General features: G+C 44.0%; 1 protein-coding gene across 2 annotated transcripts in view; it reads right to left on the bottom strand.

Moving 5' to 3' along the window:
- The window catches only part of LOC140731162 (protein crumbs homolog 1-like), a 150,209-nt gene that overhangs the window by 77,297 nt on the left and 47,780 nt on the right, over positions 1–25,132 (bottom strand). Inside the window, exon 2 of one of the 2 annotated variants that reach the window (XM_073052560.1) lies at positions 3,738–4,439. In XM_073052560.1, the coding sequence (XP_072908661.1) occupies positions 3,738–4,439 (702 nt within the window). The remainder of the gene's footprint in view (positions 1–3,737; positions 4,440–25,132) is intronic. The other variant, XM_073052561.1, reaches the window with a different exon arrangement.

Here is a 25,132-nt window from a genome sequence, read left to right as displayed (position 1 = left end):
TGATAAAGAAATCTGAATCCAGTGAAAACTCATCTTGCACAGCATTGATACAGATCAATTCATCACAGCAGTGCACTGAGGTACAATAACAGAATGCAGAATAAGGTGTAACAGCCACAGACAGAGTGCAGTGCAGGTAAACAATAGGTGCAAAATCATAATGAGAGGTTAAGAGTCCACTTCATCATACGAGGGAGCTATTTAGTCTTATTACAGGGGATAGAAGCTGTCCCTGAGACCATGGCTTTTGTACCTTCTGCCGGATGGCGAGGGGGGGTGGGGGGAGAGGATGGACCAAAGAGAAGGATGGGTGGGGTCTTTGATTATTCTGATTCTGAGAATCTCAGGGAGAACGCAGTTTTGGAGTTGTTAGTCCTGGGGTAATGTATGGAACCATCACATCTTTTTTACTAATTCTGATTTTCATACGGGAACACGATTGTTTAGGAAAAGGTTGATGCCGTATATACGAGAAATATACGAGAAATAGCCGTATATTTCTCTATCAAAAACTAAACTCCCACGCTGGAGAGCTCTGCGGTCCGATACGGGACAATCGCCATACCACACTGAGATGCAGTTGGTACAACAGTAAAAGTCCGTCAGTATCCTGGGACAGAGGTGAGCCTCTGACTGTAACTACTACTCATAGAGGGTCAAAGGGAAATATGATGGCAACACAAACTAATACAGAAGGACTTTCTAAAGGATATCTAATAATTAATAAACACTGAGACCCTGACGAAGGGTTTCCGCCCCGAATGTTGATTCTTATTCCTCCATAGACGCTGCCTGACCTGCTGAGTTCCTCCAGCATTTTGTGTGTGCTGCCCAGTAAATAAATTTGGCTCTAATATCTTTATCACAAATGGTTACACATTTATAGAATGTGCAGACTCCACACAAACGACACTTGATATCAGTGTATAAGACAATAAGAAGCATTGATGGATGGTAGAACACCACAGGCCCTTCTGTCCACGGTGTTGTGCCAACCTTATAACCTGCTATGGAGGGCCATGGGCCTTCTGCACTTCACAGACTAGACGGGCAAAAGGGCCTGTTTCTGGGCTGTATTGCTCTACCACACCTGACAGTGCATTCTATTCTCTACATAACAAAATTAAATCTGACATCCCTGTCTATACTTTCCTCCAATCTTAAAATTATATCCCCTCATATTAGCAATTTCCACGTGGGGAGAAGTCCCTGGCTGCCCACTCTATCTATGCCTCGTACACCTCTATCAATTCACCTCTCGTGCTCCTTCACTCCAAAGAGAATGTGTAATCGTGATCCAAAATAAAAGTTTAGAAATCAATGTATTTTATGTACAGGCAGCAGATGTATAGGTTTAAAAGGATATTTGACCTTTAAGATGATAAATAAACAGACGAAGTGTCTGTTAGGGCAATGACGCAGAATCTAGTGGTTTTAAAAGGTCAAAGGTTATGAAAAGGAAAGAATAACTGAGGCTGCTGACAGAGACAAAGTGACAGGCAGCTCCAAGGATCTCATCTGAAGGTTAAATCGCAGAGATTTCTCAGAGTGATACAGAGTCTGCTACATCGTCTTTCTGTGGGAGGAGTTCTGAACTAAAATGCTTATCCGCCAATCAGGTGTAGTCGCTGTTATGGTGTTCAAAGTGGGGGGTGAACATGTGCTCAAGGAAGAGGGAAGTCTTCACCTTCCAACCCTTCTCCATACTTACAAATTTACCACGGAGAGGACAGCTAGGGACTTTTCTTCCAGCTGCTAATACAAGGAGGCTAGGCTTTAAGGTGATTGGAGGAAAATAGAGGGAGGGTGGGCGTGTGGAAAGCACTGCCAGGGTGGTGGTTGAGGCAGATGGGTACGGGCATTTAAGAGACTCTTGGATAGGCACAGGGATGATAGAAAACCGGAGGGTAGTGTGGGAGGGATGGATTAGATCGATTTTGGAGGAGGTTAAAAGGTTGTCACAGCAGCTTAGGCCAAAGGTCCTGTACTGTGGTGTAGAATCCGAATCAGAATCAGGTTTGACATCACAAAAGCTGTTAACTTTACGGCAGCAGTACAATGAAATACATGGTAAGTGGCAAAGAGAAAAAACTGAATTACAGAAAGTATGTACTAGTCTGTTAGAATAAGTAATGTGAAAAATAACAAATAAAAGAGTGTGAGGTAGTGTTCACGGGTTCACTGCCCTTTTAGGAATCGGACGGCAGAGGGGAAGAAGCTGTTCCTGAATGGCTGAGTGTGTGCCTTCAGGCTTCTGTACCTCCTACCTGATGGTATCAATGAGAAGAGGGCATGATCTGGGTGATGGGGGTTCTTAATGATTGCTTCCCTCCTAAGGCACCACTCCCTGAAGATGTCTTGAATACTCATGAAGGAGGTGACTAATATTACAAGTTTCTGCAATTTACTTCAGTCTTATTTACTTCAACCACACCCCCCCCCCCCCCCAACCAGTCAGAACTCTCTCCACAGTACATTTGTAGAAGTTTTTGGTTTAGTTGGCAAACCAAATCTCCTCAAATTCTGAAATATAGTTGCTGTCTCGCCTTCTTTGCAGCTGCATCCAGGTTAGATCCTCAGAGGTACTGACACCCAGGAACCTGAAATTGCTCACTCTCTCCATTTCTGATCCCTCTACAAGGATAGGTGTGTATTCCCTCGACTTACCCTTTCTGAAGTCCACAATCAGCTCTTTTGTCTTACTGACGTTCAGTGCAAGGTTGTTGCTTTGACATCACTCAACTAACTGGCATATCTCGCTCCTGGACACCACCACCATCTGAAATTCTGCCAACAATGGTTGTATCATCAACAAATTTATAGATGGTATTTGAGCCATGCCTAGCCACAGTCATGTGTATACAGAGAGCAGAGCAGTGGGCTAAGCACACACCCCTGAGGTGTGCCAGTGTTGATCGTCAGCGAGGAGGAGATGTTACGTCCAATCTGCACAGACTGCGGACTTCCGGTTAGGAAGTCAAGGATCCAATTGCAGAGGGAGGTACGGAGGCCCAGGTTCTGTAGCTTTTCGATCAGGATTGTGGGAATGATGGTATTAAACACTGAGCTATAGTCAATAAACAGTATTTGCATTGTCCAGGTGATCCAGCACTGTGTGGAAAGCCATTGAGATTAAGTCTCCTGTAGACCTTTTGTGACAGTAGGCAAATAGTGGTGAACTGTTCTCTGTTTTTGTATTTACTTCGAGACGCAGTGTGGAACAGGCCCCTCTGGCCCTTCGCGCCTCGCCACCCAGCGACCCCCGATTTAACCCTGGCCTAATTACAGGGCAATTTACAAAGAACAATTCACCTACCAACCCGCACATCTGGGACTGTGGGAGGAAACCAGAGCATCCGGTTCCATATCAACCTTCAGCAATAAGTACTATGTGAGGTTATGGATGCACAGGCACATGAGGGAGAAGGCAGGAGAATGGGTTTGGGCCATGACAGAGGGGCAGAGCAGATTCAATCGGCTAATTTTGCTCCTGTGTCTTATGGATCTGTAAGGAAGGAAAATCACCATTATTGTTCAAAAGTAGAATTGCGAGCATCAGAGGTGAACACAATTCCAACCTGTGTTCACTCTCCCAATTTCGACACTGTGCATTCTTTCTCAGATTCTGCACATTTTATCTGCTGAATCTGTTCAAAGCTGCCTTAAATTTATTTAAATAAGAAGGACAACTATTCTACTTAAAGGTATGCATGCCCTAGACTTGAGTCACAAATTACCTTTATAGCCAAGCGGACAGACACACAAGTATTGATCCACATCGTGTACGCACGTAGCCCCGTTTCTGCATGGCCTGGACGCACACTCGTTGATGTCAATTTCACAGTTAGATCCCTGATATCCAGGAACACAGAAGCATCTATATTGATTTACCCCTTGAACACACAGAGCCCCGTTCAAACACGGACTAGACGCACACTCGTCGATGTCGGTTTCACAGTTGGCCCCTGTGTGACCAGGTTGACAATCGCAAATGTAATTCCCAACCCCGTCCAAGCAAGTTCCATTGTTCCTGCACGGGCTGGCAAGGCACGCATCAATCTCTGTTGTACAGGTTTCCCCTTCATACCCTGGAGAACACAGGCAACTATATCCATTCACCTGATCTATGCAATCCATATGAATCCCCTTGCAAGGGTTGCTCTCGCACTCGTTTACATCTATACTGCAGTCAGTACCTGTAAAGCCAGGTAAACAGGTACAGTTGTACTGTAGGCTTCCCAGTGAGGTGTGACAGGTGCCGTTATTAAGGCACAACTGGAATCGGCAGGCGTCAAACAGTAGTTCACAATTCTTTCCAAAGTAGATGACGGGATGCACTGGACACTGGCACGTGTAGTTATCCAGACCGGCAATACAAATCCCATTGTTCTGGCACGGCTCGGACAAACACACATTGACATCTGTAGAACAGAAATTACCTGTGTGATTTAAAAAAAAACAAATGCTTTAAAATTAATGTTTCCATAATTTTAGTCAGAGAGATCAGTCTCCCATTTTCTGTGTTAAATATTGAAACAATATTTATAAACACAAGAGATTCTGCAGATGCTGGAAGTCCAGAGTAACGCATTCAAAATGCTGGAGGAACTCAACCGGTCAGGCAGCATCTACAGAGAAGTACAAAATGATGAAAGTTCCCTCTAACATATTTACTTATTTATTTTTATAGCAGCGTGGATCAACCATTGCTCTGAGCAGGAAATTTCTACATGGCCTGAAAACCATGTGGTACTTCAATAAAACATTTTTAAAAAGAACATTCCAACTGCATGGCGATAAAGGCTATGTGTGTGGAAGCATTTCAGTTACCACGTGGCCACACAGCTCGGAGCAAATAGCGGTCTCACCCAAAAGTGGCGACGGTTTATTCCCCTCCATAGATGCCGCATGACCTGCTGAGTTCCGCCATTTTTTTTGTGTCAATCTTGTCAACTTGTCTCTTGCGTGGAATCTTACCAAATACGTTCCCAAACTACATTATGTTTCTGGTTCCCTTTCATCTATTCTACTAGCCACATCCTCAAATTAGTCCATGTAAATTATCAATCAATTACTCAAACAGCAAATTTGTCAAACATGATTTCTTTCTGCTCAATCCTATTATTATTTTCAAGACTTTTTGTTCCTACATCCTTCACTTACAGAGTTTTGCAGTTTCCTACCTTTCAATGGGTTTTTAAGCAGGTACATGAATATGGGTGGCAGGGTGGAGATTCATCTCTACCAAAGGAGGTGAAAGCTTCTTGTTCCCTCCACTAGTCTATAGGTCACCCTTGGACAAGGTGTAGCACCTGCCTAACCTACCCCTCCCCACCCCAGATCAGGGTCACGTGAAGCCGTGGGAGCAGGTGGTGGACGGTTGTATGAGCAGCTGGTGCAGATCACAAGTCCTGGTTGTGTGACCACTGACGCCAGGCAGGCAATCTCTGAAGAGTATCGATAACGGCTGGGGTCACCCGTCTTTGACACTGCCCAGAAGGAGGCAATGTAGAAAAACTTGCCAAGAACGATCATGGTCATGGAAAGACCATGATCACCCATATTATATGTTTATGGTGCATAACAAATGGACACACATGAACGTGCAGGGAAGGAAGAGATACGGATCGTGCAGGCAAAAGGCATTCAGTACAGACATTGAGGACTGAAAGGCCTGTCCCCTGCGCCGTTCTGAATCAGAATCAAGTTTAATATCACGGAAATACTGGATGTCATGAAATTTGTTTTGCAGCAGCAGTACTGTGCAATACATTAAAAATACTATAAATTACAATAAGAAATATGAAAAAACATAACTAGAGCAAAAAGAGAGGAAAATAGTGAGATAATATTCATGGTTTGTTCAGAAATCTGATGGGGGAGGGGAAGAGGTTGTTCCTAAAACCTTCAGTGTGTGTCTTCTCTGTTCTAACACTGGCACCGGCAAGTCATAACTGCGGCAGACAGCTTGGTCAGCATGGGTCAATGGTACTGAAGGGCTTGTTTCCATGCCCAAAGTTACAGTTCAAAGTACGGACAGTATGTCTGCATACTTCAATGAAAAATGCCACACAAACAACGGATAAACAGCCAATGAGCAAAAGAAACCAAACCATGCAAATGCAAAAACAATAATAAATAAGTAAATGAATAAGAGGATAAGCAAACAAACAAATAAATAAGAGGGAGACCAAGAGTTGTCGAGTCCTTGAAAGAGAGTGAATTGGGTGTGGAAGTCAAGAAGTTGTGTAACACAATGACTCTACGGCCCTGAAGATTAGTGTAACAGCTCAGTGGCTCCCTATTTTCTCTTTTCCTTCTGAAGTGTTACAACCAACAGGAAGTACTCCAGAATCTATAGAATTCTGGAAGACGATAACCAGAATGTTCACCGACTCCACAGCCATCGTGTTCAAACTGCAAGCATATAGATCATCAGGTCCTTGGGATTTATCAGCTTTCAACCTTGCCAACTTCTCCCGTGCTATTTTTTGACTAGTATTTATTTCCTTCAGTTCCTCGTCCTCAATGGACTGAAGTTCTCTCGTATTTCTGGCAGGTTTTGTTGCTTCTTCAACCACGAGAACAGGCGCGATATATTTGTCTAAGTCCTCTGCCAATTCCTTATTCCCGGCTATTAATTCTCCTCTCTCTGCGAGGGAAGCCTCCACAGTGCTTTCTGTTTTACATATCTAACAGAGCCTCTTACTGTCTGCTTCATGGTTCTCCGATGTTCAAGATTGTTTAATATCATTTCAAGTACACAAGTGTAAAGAACAAAATAATTGTTACTCCGGATCCAATGCAGCACAAAACAAAAGCTCAAAAAGATAAAGAACAAAACCATTTAAAATAACTCAATAAATATGGTACCGTGCAAAAGTCTTAGCCACGTGTATATAGCTGGGGTGCCTAAGACTGTTGCGCAGTACTGTAGTAATTTTATGTATTGCACTGTACTGCTGCCACAAAAAAAGCAAATTTCATGACATACGTGAGTGATGATAAATCTGATTTTGATAAGAGTTTCTATTGTGCACTGAGAGTGGGAAGGGGGCAGGGAGAGGGGAGTTATGCTTTGGAAAAGGGGGAAGGGGGAAGGGAAAGGGGTGGGAGCGGGAAGTGGGTGGAGGTGTTAATCAGCCTTACTGCTCGGGGTAAGTAACTGTTTTTGTGTCTGGTGGTCCTGATGTGGATGCAATGTAGCCTTCTCCCTGACGGGAGTGGGACAATCAGTCCATGAGCAGGGTGGGTGGGATCCTTCATGATGTTCCTGGCCCTTTTCCATATCTGTCTCTGATGGTGGGTAGGCTGGTGCCGGCAGGCAGCGGGGACTTGCTGTTGTAGAGCCTCCTGTCCACTGCAGCACAGTTTCTGTTTTGCCTTTGTTTAACAATTTCTCGGTCTTCCCTTCCTGAGCTCTAAAATCTTCCAGTCCTCCGGCTATAACTAATTCTTCCTGCTGCTCTCAACCACAGCCAGTGCAGAGGAAATGAAAGCAATTTCAGGCATGAGGGACTTTAACAAGAGATACAAGTAGATTTATTTGCTACACATATATCAAAACATACAGTGAAATACATCGTTTACCTTTACTTCCTTAGGAGTTTACAGAGATTCAGTATGAATCTAAAACTTTGACAGACTTCTATAGTTGTGTAGTGGAGAGTATCCTGACGGGCGTGGAAACACCAATTCCCTTGAACAGAAAGTCCTACAAAGGGAGTGGATACGGCCCGGTCCATCACAGGTAAAGCCCTCCCCACCGTTCAGCAAATCTATACGGAATCTACAGCATCCATCATCAGGGATCCCCACCACCCAGGACATGCTCTCTTCTCGCTACTGCCATCAGGCAGAAGATACAGGAACCTCAGGACCCATACCAACAGTTCAGGGACAGTTATTACCCCTCAACCATCAGGCTCTTGAACCAGAGGGGATAACTTCAATGATGGGGCAAGTGAAATGTTCCCACAACCAATGGACCACTTTCAAGGACTCTTCATCTCATGTTCTCGATATTTATTGCTTATATATTTATATTTCTCCCCTTTTGTATTTGCACAGGTTGTTGTTAGACACTCTGGTTAAACGCCCTAGCTGGGTGGTCTGTCATTGATTCTGTTAGAGTTATTTTCTATAGACTTGTTGAGTATGCCCACAAGAAAATGAATCTCAGACATACATGTACTTCGATAATAAAAAAATTACTTTTTGAACTTTGAAATTGGGTACAACTTCACTCACCTCAACTCTGAACTGATTCCGCTCACTTTCAAAGGCACTAAAACTCATGCTCTCAGTTTTATTTATCTACTTTTTTTTGTTATTTGCAGTTTGACTTCTTTGGCACATTGGTTGTTGTCAGTATTTATTTGTGTGCAGTTTCTGCTTTTTTTGTGAATGAAGTGCGTTCAAGGTAGTATGCGGGTGACATGCATGCACTTCAATAATAAATGTCCTTTGAAACTTGGGATCAGCGAGGATTGGTGCTGGGGGCAGCCCACACGCGTTGCCACGCTTCCAGAGCCAACATAGTGTGCCCACAACATACTCACCCTAACCGCACGTCTTTAGAATGTGGGAGGGAACTGGAGCACCTGGAGGAAACCCCTGTGGTCACTGGGAGAACAGATGAAAAGGCAGCGGAGGTGACTGAATCCCGATCAGTGACTGCAGCACTGTGAAGTGCCGTGGTAACCATTATAATACAGTGCCATCCTTTAGTTACATGGAGACGTGCCAGGGCTGTTCTCCTTGGCATAGACGAGATTGTGGGGGGATCTGGCAGAGATATTTCATATCAGCGAAGGAACAGACAGGGTAGGCGAAGAGATGTTATTCGCAGAACCGTGGAAAAGCAGAGGGCTTGGAATTAAAACAGAAGAGGGTGGTGAATCTGTGGAATTCTCTGCTATATTTAAGAGAAGGTTAGATATGGCCCTTGTGGCTAAAGGGATCAGGGGGTATGGAGAGAAAGCAGGTACAGGGTTCTGAATTGGATGATCAGCCATGATCATACTGAATGGCGGTGCAGGCTCAAAGGGCCGAATGGCCTACTCCTGCACCTATTTTCTATGTTTCTATGTTTCTAAGAGAACCAAAAGTGACACAAAGAAAACTTTTCTGCACCAAGTGGTCAGAGCTTGGTATGCACAAACGGGAAGCTGTTCAAATGTTCAAAGTAAATTTATCATCAAACAATAAGTTTATTAAGTTTTATCATCTGTCATTAAGGAGCTCCATCACCCTCTTCTCTGAATGGATAAGGAACCCCTGTACACTAACTCAGTATTTTTCTGCTCTCTTTTTGTGCTATTTAATTTAAATAAATATATATTTCTTACTGTAATTTGCTGTTTTAGTATGTATTGCAATGCATTGCTGCTGCAAAACAAGATATTTCACAACACAGCAGTGATATTAAACCTGATTCTGCTTACTAAATGTGATCATATACAACCGTGAGATTCATTTTCTTGTGGGCAGTCACAGCAGATGCATGGAAATACAATGGAATCAATGAAAAATTACACAGAAACGAATGTGTGTACATTTGTCTACCCCATTGCTCCTGACAGGATTCCAGTGCGCTGTATCTTTCATCAAGGGAGTTGGAAGGGAGATTTTGTAGGGCCATGGGGAGAGGGTGGGGGAGAACAGCAGGTGCGGACTCAGGAGAGTACACAACCACATTCCGAGTTGGAGTAACCCTGTGATTACTGTCTGAAGCAACGTGTTTAACACTGGTGTGGGGAGATTAGAACACACTGCAACACACACACACACCTCCGGACACTCCTATGCATCCCGGTAACTGAGCGCCACAGTAGCGTAGCGATTAGCGCGATGCTATTACAGCTCAGGGCATCGGAGTTCGGAGTTCAATCCCATCATCCTCTGTAGCGAGTTTGTACGTCCTCCCCGTGGAATGTGTGGGTTTCCTCCGGGTTCTCCAGTTTCCTCCCACAGTCCAACAACTGTGCCGGTTAGTAGGTTAATCAGTCATTGTAAATTGTCCCATGATTAGGTTAGTGTTAAATCTGGACTGTCTTACGCAGAGAGGTTAGAGAGACTGGGCTTGTACACGCTGGAATTAAGGAGATTGAGAGGGGATCTGATTGAAACATATAAGATTATTAAGGGATTGGACAAGATAGAGGCAGGAAATATGTTCCAGATGCTGGGAGAGTCCAGTACCAGAGGGCATGGTTTGAGAATAAGGGGTAGGTCATTTAGGACAGAGTTAAGGAAAAACTTCTTCTCCCAAAGAGTTGTGGGGGTCTGGAATGCACTGCCTCAGAAGGCAGTGGAGGCCAATTCTCTGGGTGCTTTCAAGAAGGAGCTAGATAGGTATCTTATGGATAGGGGAATCAAGGGATATGGGGACAAGGCAGGAACTGGGTATTGATAGGAATTGATCAGCCATGATCTCAAAATGGCGGTGCAGGCTTGAAGGGCCGAATGGTCTACTTCTGCACCTATTGTCTATTGTCAAGGGACTGGGAGGGCCAGTTCATCATCATCTCCAAATAAATAAAATAAAATAATAAATAATAGCCTTCAACAGATACCGGTAAATTTCTGCTGATAGACTGTGAAGAGCATTGTAATTGGTACATCACTGTCTGCTATGGAGGCTCCGATACCCAGGATCAGAAAAAGCTGCAGAAAGTCACTAACTCCTCCAGCTCCATCATGGGCACAAGCATCCCCAGCATCGAGAACATCTTCAAAAGGCAATGCCTTAAGAAGGTGGCATCCATCATTAAGGACCCCATCACCAACCACACGCCCTCTTCTCATTGCTACCGCCAGGAGGAGGCATAGGAGCCTGAAGACGCACTCGACATTTCAGGAACAGCTTCTTCCCCTCTGCCATCAGATTTCTGAGTGGACAATGAACCCACAAACACTACCTCACTAGTTTTTTGCTCCCTTCTTGCACTTCTAATTGAATTTGTTTTATCTACCTCATTGTAATTTATAGGTTTTTATTAATATTAGGTATTGCACTGTACTGCTGCCACAGAACAACAAATTTCACAACATATGCTAGTGATAGTAAACCTGATTCTGATTCATTGACCATGGATTTCTTGCCTCAGCTGGATGTGCTATCAGTGCTCTGGACAGTAATGTTGCTACATGGACCTTGATCGCATTAAAGAACCTTTCAGGAGCATCACTCACTAGGGACAAACACGTGGGAGAGAAGCAATAAAAAATACTTTTCACCTTAGTCTGAAAATGAATTAACTTCTATCCCACTGTTTTAAAACTATTGAACGGCTCCCTAGTATGATTAGAACTCTTCTTCAATTTCCCACCTGGCCTGTTACCTCTTCTTCTCACTTGCATATCACTCCCGCCCCCACCCATCTCCCCCGATATCCCTCATCCTTCCCTTTCTCCCATAATCCACTCTCCTCTCCTATCAGATTCCTTTTTCTCCAGCCCTTTCCCTATTCCATCTTTCACCTCCAGCTTCTTATTTCATTCTCCCTTCCCCACCCACCCGGTTTCACAGATCAAAAGAAAGTCTGCAGATGCTGGAAATCAAAGTGGGGCAGAGGGATTATATGGGTCGATGTGCCTGTTCTGCTTTAGTTCATTTTTTTGTGCAGGAAGGGGGGATTTGGGGGTTGATGTTTGTTCTGCCATTCTTCTCTTTCTTGGTTTCGTGGCTATCTGGAGAAGAAGAATTTCAGAGTCGAGTACTTTGATAATAAATGAACCTTCGAGCACATCACCATATACTACCCTGAAATTCATTTTCTTGCGGGCATTTAGAGTAAATCCAAGAAACACAAAAGAATCAATAAAAAGCCAATCAATAAAACAGGATGGACAAACAACCAGCGTGCAAACGACAACAAACTGTGCAAATACCAAAGAGAAAAAAATAAGCAACAAATTTTGCGAACATGAGATGAAGAGCCTTTAATCGTGAGTCCGGACTTTCCAGTCTATTAGATGCTACCATTTAGTACCCAAGCACAATTTTAAAACACTTTTTGGGAGTTACACAGACTAATAATAAATGTTCTAGAAAATCTGGGGAGCACTTAAAATAGAACCACACGGGAAGAGAGGAAACAGACTCGGGTCAATTTGGAGTGATTGTCGGAACATGATAGAGGGAATCAGGGAACCAACGTGTGGAGAGCCAAATGCCGAACTTCAGAATGGTCAGAGGGCGGATTGTCAGAATTTTCATCTGAGTCAATTAAAGCAGCTATTTTACCCCCTATAAATGCCTGAAAGAAAATAAATCTCTGAGTCGTATATGGTGACATATACGTACTTTGATAATAAAATTAATTTGACTTCACTAAATGCTGCATGTTCAAAAACTTTTGGCTGAATCAACATAAACAAACATTCAATTAGTTTCCTTGGCCCCACCATGATGAATAATGACCATTAACTCTTTAACCTCGATGTTTATATTTCCCTGTGGAATGGATCTGAAGATGAGAGCAAGAAAAATGCAAGGTAACAGAAATTTCATGGAATAGGCACGGGATTTCAGCTTAAGGCAGAGGTTAATTAACCGAAAAAAATTCTGCTCTTTAAATTTGGAAGAACCTGTTATAAGTGAAAATTAAACTAATCCCTTCAGGGGAAGCAGTGACAGAAAAAAAATGTTGGAAGGGATTATATTTACACAGAATGCTGTGTAACCATAACTCCAGTTCTTGCTATACAAAGCAAAACTGTGAAAAGCCACCGGCTGACGATTCAGAAATGCCAATAGTTCACGAGGTGACCTATTGAAAGAGTCCTGACTGATTACATCATGGTCTGCTATGGCATTTCAAATGTGCAGCCATGTAAGAAGCTACAGAGCACTGGACTCCATAAGACATACAGTATTGTGCAAAAGTCTTAGATTATATATATATATATATATATATATATATATATACACACACACACATCTGGGGTGCCCCGGACTTTCGCACATTATTGTATTTGTGAACATGGAGTAAAGAGCGAGTTTTAAAATCTGGTGGGAGGGAGCAAAGGCCGCTGGGAATGGCGGGGCTGGAGCGCCGCGGGAGGGGTGTGGGGACAAGTGGTAGAGAAGGAGTGCCAGGGTGTAATTGGGCAGCAAGAGCCTTTTATTTTGCTGTATTTCTAAATAAAAATACAATGTTTAAGTGCACACTGAGGGCTTCTGTTTGATCCCACATTCCCCCTCCCCCACCCCCAGCCCATCTCCTTTCAGCCGCTGTCTGATCATGAATGGGAGTGATGGTCTGCATGCTTTATTGTCATGCATAATGGGACAACTTCGGCGGAATATGCTTCTCTCCCAATGAGCTCATCTGCTTAGTGATACTTTCCTGGCAACACAGCTCCCTGCGACTAATCCGTGAGTGGCCTTGTGAGCATTGAGCAAGATAAGTGACTAATACTCCTTCACAGCAACAGTCCACCTGCACTGAATCAGAACATTGCTCTTGGCTCTTTAGAATCCAACTAAACGAGAAGAAAAAGTTTTGGACCCCTTTTCTGGAACAGGATGAGCTGCCGTGTGCGAGGGTCAAGCAGAGGTTCGTGAGAAATATCCTGGGAATGAAAGGGTTAATGCATGGGGAGCATTTGATTTCTCTGGGCCTGTACTTGCTGCAGTTTAGAAGAGCGAGGGAGGATCTCATTGAAACCTATCGAATGTTGAAAGGACTGGATAGAGTGGATGTGAAGAGAATGTTTCTTATAGTGAGTGAGTCTAGGACCAGATGGCGCAGCCTCAGATAGAGGAATGTCCATTTGGAAAAGAGATTAGGACAAATTTCTTCAGCCAGAGGGAAAGGAATCTGTGGATTTCATTGTCACAGATGTTTGTGGAGGCCAAGTCAATGAGTATATTTAAAGTGGAGCTTGATTAGTAAGGGTGTGAAAGATTACGGGGAGAAGGCTGGAGAATGGGGTTAAGAAGGATAATGAATCAACCATGACAGAAAAGCGGAGCAGGCCTGATGGGCCAAATGGCCTAATTCTCCCATGTCTTATGGATTAAGGGCAATGATTGTCTCAGTTTATGTGATACTGATAAACCGGTACCAATAGGTTACCCTGTCTGCAATTCCACCACTCTTCCCCAAGTAACAAACAGTGTTGGCTCCTGTGTGCTCAAGAGATGGCAAATTCAATGTGCCGGAAAAGCTGGGTATTGCAGTAGTGTAGAGGTTAGCACATCACTTTACAGAATCGGCTGTAAGATCGGGGTTCGATCACCACCCTCCGTCTGTAAAGAGTTTGTACATTCTCGTTTCCTCCCGGTGCTCTGGTTTCCTCCCACATCCCACAGATGTACAGGTTAGAATTAGTAAATTGTGGGCATGTTATGTAGGCATCAGAAGCATGATGACACTTGCAGGCGACCCAGCACGTTCCTCACTGAGTTGACTTTTTGTAAACTGTGCATTTCACTGATGTTTCAATGTACAGGTGACAAATAAAACTCATCTTTTATCTGAAAAGAAATCTGATCTGTTGATAGTTCTCTGTTGCCTTTATACATCAGAATAATGGCTGAAACCAGAGCATTTACAGCAGCAGGTATGAAATTCTAGCTGGGTGAGACCGCTTTCTGGAGATGGTCACACAGTTAATTACGTGATCTTGGGTCATCTTCCTTCTTAAGTTACCTCCACAACTTATGTGCATGTGACGGTCTAATACACGGCCTATTTATTACAAAATCCAGACCATGTCCATAAATAACTTTAACTGAGATCCCCTCGGTCTTACCTTGACTCCTTAACAAAATCTCTGCCTCAGGATTCTTTTCCGTTTTGCACAGTGATATAAGCAAAATGCTAAGATGCGAACGTTGAGCGTGTGTGAAGAAAAAATGATTACTGATTACAAAATCATTAATTTTCCCCGGAGACCTAACAGTAAGGCAGCCCAACACCAACCCAAACAGCTTGTACCATTAGAGGGAGTGAGAGGTGTGCTTAAAGCACGTCCTGAAGGACCAGTTTGGGAAGATTTAACAGACAGAACTGCTGAGTTCAATAAAATACACGCAGCAGAATAGGATTTGTTTCTGCTTACCAGAGATATTTTAAAAAGGCTTGATCAGGCAAATTACACACTTTCAAGTCACAAATGTTTCTTGAAAATGTCTCTAATGCTCAATTTAATTCATATTAAATATAAAAACTTTTTCCCATTAAAAACGTGGAAGCTAAAACCAAAAAATGGCCTTTTTTAATTAGCCTCCAGATTGTGCGATCAAACCACTTTGGGAGAACGTGCTTCTGCGACACAGTCTAGTGTCACCAAATGCCTTGGATCAGTTTTGCAGGACAATAAAAGTTATTTTAACCTTTCAGGCCTGACTCTTTCAGGATTCCTCACCGCAGGGGTGGGGGAGGGCACAGATGAAAGAAGTTTGGTTGGAAGAAAAGCGAACAGAGAAGTTGTAAGCATCTTAAAGATGAGAAGTACTTACTTGCTGACAGAGCCTTTCTCGGGACATTCCAAAGAGATTTGTAGCAAAATGAAGTCATTTGTGAATCTTGCTGTGGTTGCAATATTGGAAATGTTGTTTATGGAAAGATGTGATAGCGCAGGAGAGGGTGCGGAGGAGATTTGTAGAGATGTTACCCACACTGGAAAATGCAGTGGGGAGGAGAAGTGGTTGAGTTTGTTGTCTTAAGAGCAGAGAAAACCTAAGGGAGACTTTATTGACTTGTACAACTTAGCAAAGGTCCCAAAGGGAACGATTTACTTTCGTTAACAGTGGGGTCAAAAACCACGAGGTGGGGGGGGGGGGGGCAGAATTATTGAATGATTGATAGTAGAGGAGAGATGTGGAAAATTAAGGGTGGTGGGTAAAGGAGAAACAGAAAACCTCAAACTTAAACAAGACATGGATGTTTTCCTGAGGAACAGATATCCGTAGGGCTGCAGGGAGCTAGAATAAAGTTACGATATGCTGAAGAGCCTATTTCTGCACCTTATGACTGTTTTTCAACTGCCTCAGACAACTAACGCTCCAAATAAGCAGCACCGCAGCTAGTGTAATGTTTTACAACCCCAGCTAAAATGGTTCAATTCCCATCGCTGTCTTTAAGGAATTTGTATATTCTCCCCATTTCTGTTTTCTGTTTCTGCTTTCCTCCCACATTCCTAAGACTTATGGGTTTGGGCTAGAAATTGCAGATAGTAAGGATTAACAAGTTGTGGACATCCTGTGTTGGTGATGAGCACAGCGACGCTTGTGGGCTGCCCCCAGCACATATTCTATCCGTGTTGGTCACTAACGCAAACGTCGCATTTCACTGAACGTTTCAATGTACACCTGACAAATAGAGCTAATCTTTAGGTAAGAGACCCAAACACAAAATGGCACAGATGCTGAAAATCTGAAATAAACATGGAAAACACTGGAAATACCAGACATTCGCCATCCTTGAATCTGGATCAACAGCAAGAATTCCAGCCTGGCTTCCACATTCCAGGAACAAATCTATTAGAATATATTTGGGAACATTTTAAAATTCACTTTCAGGATTTCAGTGTTGCTGACAAGGTCATTGTTTATTGGCAACCCCCCAGATGTCCTCGAGAAGGTTGTGGCGAGAACCATGTTACAGCTCAGGGCAGAGTTCAAAGTTCAATCCCGGCATCGTCTGTAAGGAATGCGTGGGATATCCCCGGATGCTCCGGTGACACCAACCTCAGGTCAGTACAGGAATCAGGCTGACAACTTGTACCCTGAGGTTGTGGAAGAGTTGCCATGGAGACAATGCACTCTGGAATAGCCCCCAGTGTTGGGAAGACAGTAAATGCACTTGCTCTATTTAAGAAAGGAGAGAACAGGTAATTTGGGAATTTTGACTGGCTGGATGGACGTAAAAATGGCAGCAAGACAGTTTAAACATTACAAACATGATAGGGCAGAATCAGCACACAATTCTACAAGGGAAATCATGTTTGATACATCTACTAGAATATATCTGGTAACTTTTTAATATCACTTTCAGGATCTGTGTTGCTGCCGCCAAGGTCATTGCTTACTGGCAACCCCCAGTTGTCCTTGAGAAGATGGTGGTGAGAGCCACGTTATAGCTCAGGATATCTCAGAGTTCCTCTCCTAGGAATCTCTGCCCATCCTCCCTGTGGAATGCATGGGTTTTCTCCAGGTGCTCCCGTTTCCTCCCACAGTCCAAAGGCTTACCGAGTAGGTCAATTAGTCATTAGACCCATGATTAGGTTGGGGTTAATCGGGTTTATTGGGGGTTGCTGGGTAGTGTGGCAACCCTGCACTGAATCGCTAAATAAATGAAAATTTTAAAATAAAAACTAGAGGATGGTGGAAAATCAGTAAACAACAGCACCAACCCTTTGGCCCATAATGTTGTGCTGACCTTATAACCTACTCCAAGACCAATCTAATCCTTTCTTCCTACGTAGCCCTCCAGTTTTCTATCATTCATCTGTCTGTCAATTGTTTCATTCTTAACGTTCACATTTATTATCACAGTATACATATCATATACAAACTCCAGTTTCAAGCTTCAATATACAAGTTTCATGCAGCCGCTCACAAAAGCAAGGAAACACAATAAAGTTCACACAAAAACCACACAGATGGCTGCGTATCCACTTTACAAAAGAGGACAAACTGTGTCAGGAGTGAAAAGGTAAAAGCGAAAACTGATGGGACGTGAACCGCAGAGTCCCCGACAGTGAGCCCCATACTGAGGCAAGTGAAGCTCGTCCAGGAGCCCAATGGCAGCAGAGCAACGACAGCTCCTGAACCTGGCATCGCGGATCCACGCACGACCCGCCCAATGGCAGCAGAGCAACGACAGCTCCTGAACCTGGCATCGCGGATCCACGCACGACCCGCCCAATGGCAGCAGAGCAACGACAGCTCCTGAACCTGGCATCGCGGATCCACGCACGACCCGCCCAATGGCAGCAGAGCAACGACAGCTCCTGAACCTGGCATCGCGGATCCACGCACGACCCGCCCAATGGCAGCAGAGCAACGACAGCTCCTGAACCTGGCATCGCGGATCCATGCACGACCCGCCCAATGGTAGTGCGAGAAGAGAGGGAGACCAGTCGGGGCAGGCACACAGGAACTGACATTAAACTATCTTGAACCTTGATCTCGTCATACTACACTACTTATTATCAATCAGTACGCAAAGCAACAAACTAGACTGCGGTTAAATTAGAGTTTAATTTCAGGAGCTAACCTGAAACGTGATGAAGGAATTCTCTTATTGTAGCTATCAGTCTGTATTTCCTCAGGACAAAGAAACCATCAGCTGACATATTGTAATGTTCCCATGAAAGGTTATCCAACTGAAACATCAATCTGACCCTTTCTCCACAAGTGCTGATTGACCTGCTGGGTATTCCCAAAGTTTTCCTTTTATATTTTAAATAATATTTGCACAAGTCAGACACTTTCCAGAGATTTACCACAGAGAGCATTCTAACTGGTTACACCACCATCTGGTAGGGAGGGGCACTGCAATGGATCGGAAAAAGCTGCAGAAAGTTGCAAACTCGGCCAGCTCCATCAATGGCACCAGCCCCCCCAGCATCGGGGACATCTTCACAATGCGATGCCTCAACAAGGCGGCATCCACCATTAAGGACCCTGACCACCCAGGACTTTCCCTCTTCTCATTGCTACCATCAAGGAGGTGGTACAGGAGCCTGAAGGCACACACTCAACAATTCAAAGTAACACACACAAAATGCTGGAGGAACTCAGCAGGCCAGGCAGCGTCTGTGGAAAAGAGTAAACAGTCGACCTTTCGGGCCGAGACCTTTCTTCAAGACTGGAAAGGAAGAGAAGAAGTCAGAACATTTCAGGAACAGTTTCATCCCTAACGCTGTCAGATTTCTGAGTATAGAATACATAATAAATACTACAAATTACAATGTACTGCCGCTTTAAAACGACACATTCGTGACATATGCCAGTGATATTAAACCTGATTCTGAATGATCTAATGCATCACAGCTTGGTACAGCAGCTGCTCTGCCCAAGACTGCGAGGAATTGCAGAGAGTTGTGAACAAAACACAGCCCGTCACGCAAACCAACCTCCGTTACTGGCTGCGCTTTCTTCCTCAGGAAAGTGGGAGTCTCCCGAGGAAAGGCCTTGCGAAAGACTCCTCCCAGCCCCGCCATTCACTCTTCTGAGAATATAAAAGCCCGTAAGCACAAGCTACCAGACTCCAGACAGCTTCTATCCCACTCTTATCAAACTCTTGAATGGACCTCACATAGGTTAGGAGACCGTCTGCCTCAGAGGCCCTTGCACTTCATCTGTCAACCTACACTGCATTTTCTCTGTAACTGAAACATTATATTCCTTTTCTCTTTTGTCTTTAATGACCTTGCTGTACTGATCTATGGCATGATGGCACACAAAGCTCAAAGTAAACTTGATTATCAAAATACATCGATATCGTCCTACACAATCGTGAGATCCATTGTCTTGTGGACATACCCAATAAAACTATAGAAGGATAACCATGACAGGATCAAAGAAAGACTGCCCAACTAGGGTGTTCAAACCGCAGAAGACAACAAACTGTGTAATACAAAAAGAAGAAGCAATAATAAGTAATAAAGATCGAGAACATGAGATGAAGTGTGGGGACATTTCAGTGACGAGGCAAGTGAGTTAAGAGAAGTTATCCTCTTTGTTTCAAGAGCCTGATGGTTGAGGGGTAATAACTGTTCTTGAACTTGGTAGTGTGAGTCATAGAAACATAGAAGACCTACAGCACAATACAGGCCCTTCAGCCCACAAAGTTGTGCCGAACATCTCCCTACCTTAGAAATTACTAGGGTTACCCATAGCCCTCTATTTTTCTAAGCTCCACATACCTATCCAAAAGTCTCTTAAAAGACCCTATCGTATCTGCCTCCACCACCATTGCTGGCAGCCCATTCCACGCACTCACCACTCTCTGCGTAAAAAACTTACCCCTGAGATCTCCTCTGTACCTCCACAGCACCTTAAATCTGTGCCCTCTTGTGGCAACCATTTCAGCCCTGGGAAAAAGCCTCTGACTATCCACATGATCAATGCCTCTCATCATCAAATGAGGCTCCTGTACCTCCTTCCTGTTGGCAATAGTGAGAAGTGAGTGTGACCTGGATAGTGAGGGTCCCTGATGATGGATCTGCTTTCCTGCGACAACGTTTCATGTAGGTGTGCTCAGTGGGGGGCGGGGGGGGGGAGGGCTTTACCCGTGATGGACTGGGCCGTATCCACTACTTTTTGTTGGATTTTCCATCCAAGGGTATTGGTGTTTCCATACCAGGTTTGATGCAGCCAGTCAATATACTCTCTAACATACTTCTACAGAAGTTTTTTCAAAGTTTTTCACTGTATCTTGGTATTGAGACGACAAATCAAAGCAACACACACAAAATGCTGGAGGAACTGAGCAGGTCAGACAGCATTTATGGAAATGAATAAACAGCCTATATTTCAGGCTAGACCCTTCTTCAAGGCCGAACAGGAAGCAGGAAGATGCCAGAATAAAAAGCTGGGGGGAGGGGGAGGAAGATAGCTAGGTGATAGGTGAAGCCAGGTGGGTGGGAAAGAAAGGGCTGAAGAGGAAGGAATCTGATAGGAGAGGGGACTAGGGGAGGTGAAAAGAGGTAAAAGGCAAGAGTAGGAAATAGAAGAGGAGTGGAGGGTGAGGTAATTCTTGTTTTACTTGAAGGAGAGATCAATAGTCATGCCATCAGGTTGGAGGCTATCCAGACGGAATAAGCGTCTCCACCCTGAGCGTGGTCTCAACTTGGCACAAGAGGAGGCCACGGACTAACATGTCAGAACAGGATTGGAAATCGGATTTAAAATGTTTGGCCACCATGAAGTTCTACTTTGATTGCTTGGGACAGAGGTGCTCAACAAAGCAGTCTGCCATTTTACAAAAAGTCTCACCAATATAAAGCAGGCAGCAATAATAAACCAATATTTACAGTGGTGGAACTCATTGGCTCCCATAATGGGAAGCTTCAATATAATTTGGAAGCAGACGTCTCCTGGATAAATTTGAACATTGTTTGCTACACTTATTGTGCTGGGGTGGACTGAGAGTTTTGTTGATCTAGATTTAAGATTAAAGATTAGATTTGTCATATAACACTATAAGATATAGGAGAAGAAGTAGGCCATTCAGCCCATTGAGTCTGTTCATACATTCCATCATGGCTGATTTACTTTCCCTCTCAACCCCATTCTCCTGCCTTATCCCCATAACATTTAATGCCTTGACAAATCAAGAACCTATCAACCTCCACTTTAAATATACCCACTGACTTGCCTTCCCCAGCCATCCTTGGCAATGAATTCCACAGACTCATTGTCTCGGGCTAAAGAAATTCCTCCTCAACTCCTTTCTAAAGGAATGTTCTTGTATTCTGAGGCAGTGCACAGAAAATATTCTTCATTCCCTGTCCCAAAGTGCACGACCATACACTTCCCTACACTGTATTCCATCTGCCACTTCTTCGCCCGTTCTCCTAATCTGTCTAAGATGGGTTCCCAACCTTTTTTATGCCATGGGCTCCTACCATTAACCCAGGGGTCTGCTGATTCCAGGTTGGGACCCACGGTCTAAGCCCCTCTGCAGCCTCCCTGCTTCCTCAACACTACCTGTCCCTCCCTGTATCTTTGTATCATACACAAGATTAGCTGCAAAGCCATCGAGTTGTTATCCAAATCACGGACACATAACGTGAAACATCAAAACATGTACATCAAACATATGAATCAACGACCAACACAGTCCGAGGATGTGTTGCGGCCAGCCCACAAGTGTTAAAATGCACCCGGAGGAGACCCACACGCTCACGGGGAGAACATACAAATTACTTACAAACAGCAGTGAGAATCGTGCCAATCTAAGCTTTACTCTTTTAGCAGTGAAGTGACTTTATAGAGATACTTAATTTGGAAGACATCCCAGTATTCAATGGCCTTTGCCTGCTTTGTTCAGCCGCAGTAAACACAGCTCCTAGCTGTTTCAATGTGTGAGGGTGAACTTTATGCTGTGGTTTGGCCCCTGCAGAGATATTAAAGGAAATACAAAAGAAACTGTGTTTTATTACATCCAGTTTCCAGAATCTCATTTATGCCATTGGAACAGGAACAGACGCAATGCCACCTTTTTAGACTTGCAACAGGGAAACTGATTTTAATTTAGCTAGAATGCGCAGTTTGGTGATGCGGTTGTGGTTTGAAAATAGTGCTTACAAATAGTTATAGCCAGTTGCTCACTGATTCAAGCTGTGGCACTCCACTGTAGCAACTACACCTCTGCGCAATCTTTCCTGACACTTGTTACAGGTTCATCTGTTCTGCTGAGGCCGCTGTTTGCAAAATGTTTATGTTCTGCTTTTTTGAGTGTGCACAAACTGCACGGCTCGGTATATATCAAGCGCCCGGCTAGCTGTCTGTCCAGGAACTGCTTAAAGAAAGACTTTCAATTGCAAGCGTTAACTCCGTTTTGCTCTCCACAAATGCTGACCGACCTGCTGAGCTTTTCAGTCATCCTGTGATTTTCATTCCAGATTTACAGTTTTGCTTCTAGATAGTCGGAGAGGCGCTTTTTTTTTTAGCAGCAGGTTTAGCGTAACTCTATTACAATGCCAGCCAAGTTCAATTCCAGCGCTGTCTGTACAGAGTTTGTACATTCTCTCTGTAACTCCACGGGTTTACACCAGGAGCTCCACTTTCCTCCTACATTTCAAAGATATATGGGTTAGTAGGTTAATTGGTCACATGGATGTAATTGGGCAGAGCAAACTTATTGTGTGGGAAGGGCACTGTATCCCTAAATAAATAATAACAAACAAGTAGGCAAATAGATCATCATCATTATGTGTTGTGTCAAATGAAAGGATAAAATAGAATTATATAAAAGCTAAATAAAAACAAATAAACAAACAAACAAGGCTGGTGGGGTGGAGCCACATCTCTACCAAAGGAGGTGCAAGGTACCCTTCCCTCTGCTGGGCAAGGTCTAGCTGCTTAGACAACCCTCCCCACCCCCCCCCGCCACGCCCCGACCATGAGGCCATGGGATCAGGTGGTGGATGGTCGTATGAGAAGCCGGTGCACATCACAAGTCCTGGTTATGTGACGACTGAAGAGCAGTGATAATGGCTGGGGTCACCCGTCTTGTAAAGACACTGCCCAGGTGGCAATGACAAACCACTTCTGTCGAAAAATTTGCCAAGAACAGTCATGGACAAAACCATGATTTCCTACATCATAATGACACAGCACATGGTGATGATGATGATATACATAAAAATTGGCATTAGATATTCAGTTGAGTAATAAATTGATTGACTAAAAGACTGCTTCGGATGAATAATTTGCCCCATTCTGCTTATACCAGAGAAACAGAAAGCAGTCCAGGAATATTCCAGATCTTTTGCTGTTGGGCCCCTGGTTTCTATCAGAGCAACTACCAGGCCTAGAATGATTATCAGGCCAAAGCAAGATAACCCTTGGTTTTCTTCACTTTAATCCCCTTGTCCACCAGATAAACAGGGTTATTTGTGCAGAACAGTCAGAAGGCCAGAGCTTGTTAATTCAAAACCAACACTCAGGGAATCAGCCCTCCAAACACAAAGCATTTCTTCATACAGAGAACCTGCGGCACTGAAGAATTTTAGGCGTGCCGCTTGGTGTTACTGGCCCAAATTACTCATAATCAACGTGACCCATTTTGCACAACAAATGTAAGTTTAATTTAGTACTTTCCAGTTAAACCAACTTCACATTACAACATCCATTTTCTCCTCAGGTTCGATGAGACTAGAACTAGAGGTCATAAGTTAAAGGTAAAAGGTGAAATATTTCAAGGGAACTCTTTGCTCTGGGTGGTGAGAGTGTGGAATCAGCAGGTGGACACGGGTTTCATTTCAACATTTAAGAGAAGTTTGGATGGGTACGTGAGATGGGAGCAGTATGGAGGGCTATGGTGAGGGGGCAGGTCAATGACACCAGGCAGAATAATGGTTCAGCACAGACTAGATGGGCCAAAGGGCCTGGTTCTGTGCTGTAGTGTTCTATGACTCTAATTCTGCACACTCCCTGCTTCCTCAACACTATGAATGAATTCCTCCTGCTCCATGCATCCACTTGTAGAAAATGGAAATTAAACCCAAAATAATTTAAACTCTGGGAAGTTGAAAAATGATCAAGTGCTTTCCTGGCATATATGACAAATAAACTCTTCTCAGGATTTCAGCCGGGCACAGGTATTGATTTTGACCAACGTTTCGATGAGAAACTCTGCCATCTTTATCAGGGATGATGCCCAGGGATATCTCATCCAGTGGTATTTATACCCCCGTCATCCATCCTTCCTGATTGGTTAGTCCTCATCCAATTAGGTTTCCACTGTCCCACCTTGTTTACAATTGAATTCCGGTTCCTACTTAGAGCTAGACCTTCGTCCTTGTTAATTTTTTTTCCTCTAGTTTTATTTCAATGGCTTCCTTCACAAGGTGGTCCCAAAAGCCATTGGTGTGGCACAGTAGACAAAGTCAATCTCACGGCCATTGCTAATGCAATGTTCTGCTACCGCCAGTTCCTCCAGGTAACCCAAACGGATACACCTCCGGTGCACCTTCATGCAGGTTTCCACCATGAGTCCCGTCCGGCCGATATCCACTTTCCCACGTTCACAGAGAATCCTGTAACCACCAGCCATCCTGAGTCCCAGGTCACCTTTGACTTGCGTAAGCTGTTATTTGAGCTTCCTTACGGGTTTGTGGATGGTATTAGTCCGGTATTTCTTCAGGATCCTGGTGATCCTTCCAGAAAGCGTAGAAATACAGGGAAGACGGGCGACAGCAACGGGTTCCTCCTCATTGTTAAGTTTCCTGGTTTTTCCGTCAGTCCTTTTAATGGATTTAAGGTATTCAGATGGCCGTGGAACTGTTGGGAGTGCCTGGATTTTGTGAGAGTTCCCTTTAAGGACAGCCTGGTCCTCCTGTGGTCAAGGTTTGATAAGGCTACCATTGACCTTTATGAACACACCCTTACATCGACGTACTTCCTCTACAAGGGGCCCTGCCATGAACAAGTGGACAA

This window comes from Hemitrygon akajei, chromosome 7 (genome assembly GCF_048418815.1).
Source record: "Hemitrygon akajei chromosome 7, sHemAka1.3, whole genome shotgun sequence".
Classification (NCBI taxonomy): Eukaryota; Metazoa; Chordata; class Chondrichthyes; order Myliobatiformes; family Dasyatidae; genus Hemitrygon; species Hemitrygon akajei.
The sequence above is the reverse complement of the archived record's forward strand: the minus strand, read 5'-3'. Positions and strand labels throughout refer to the sequence as shown.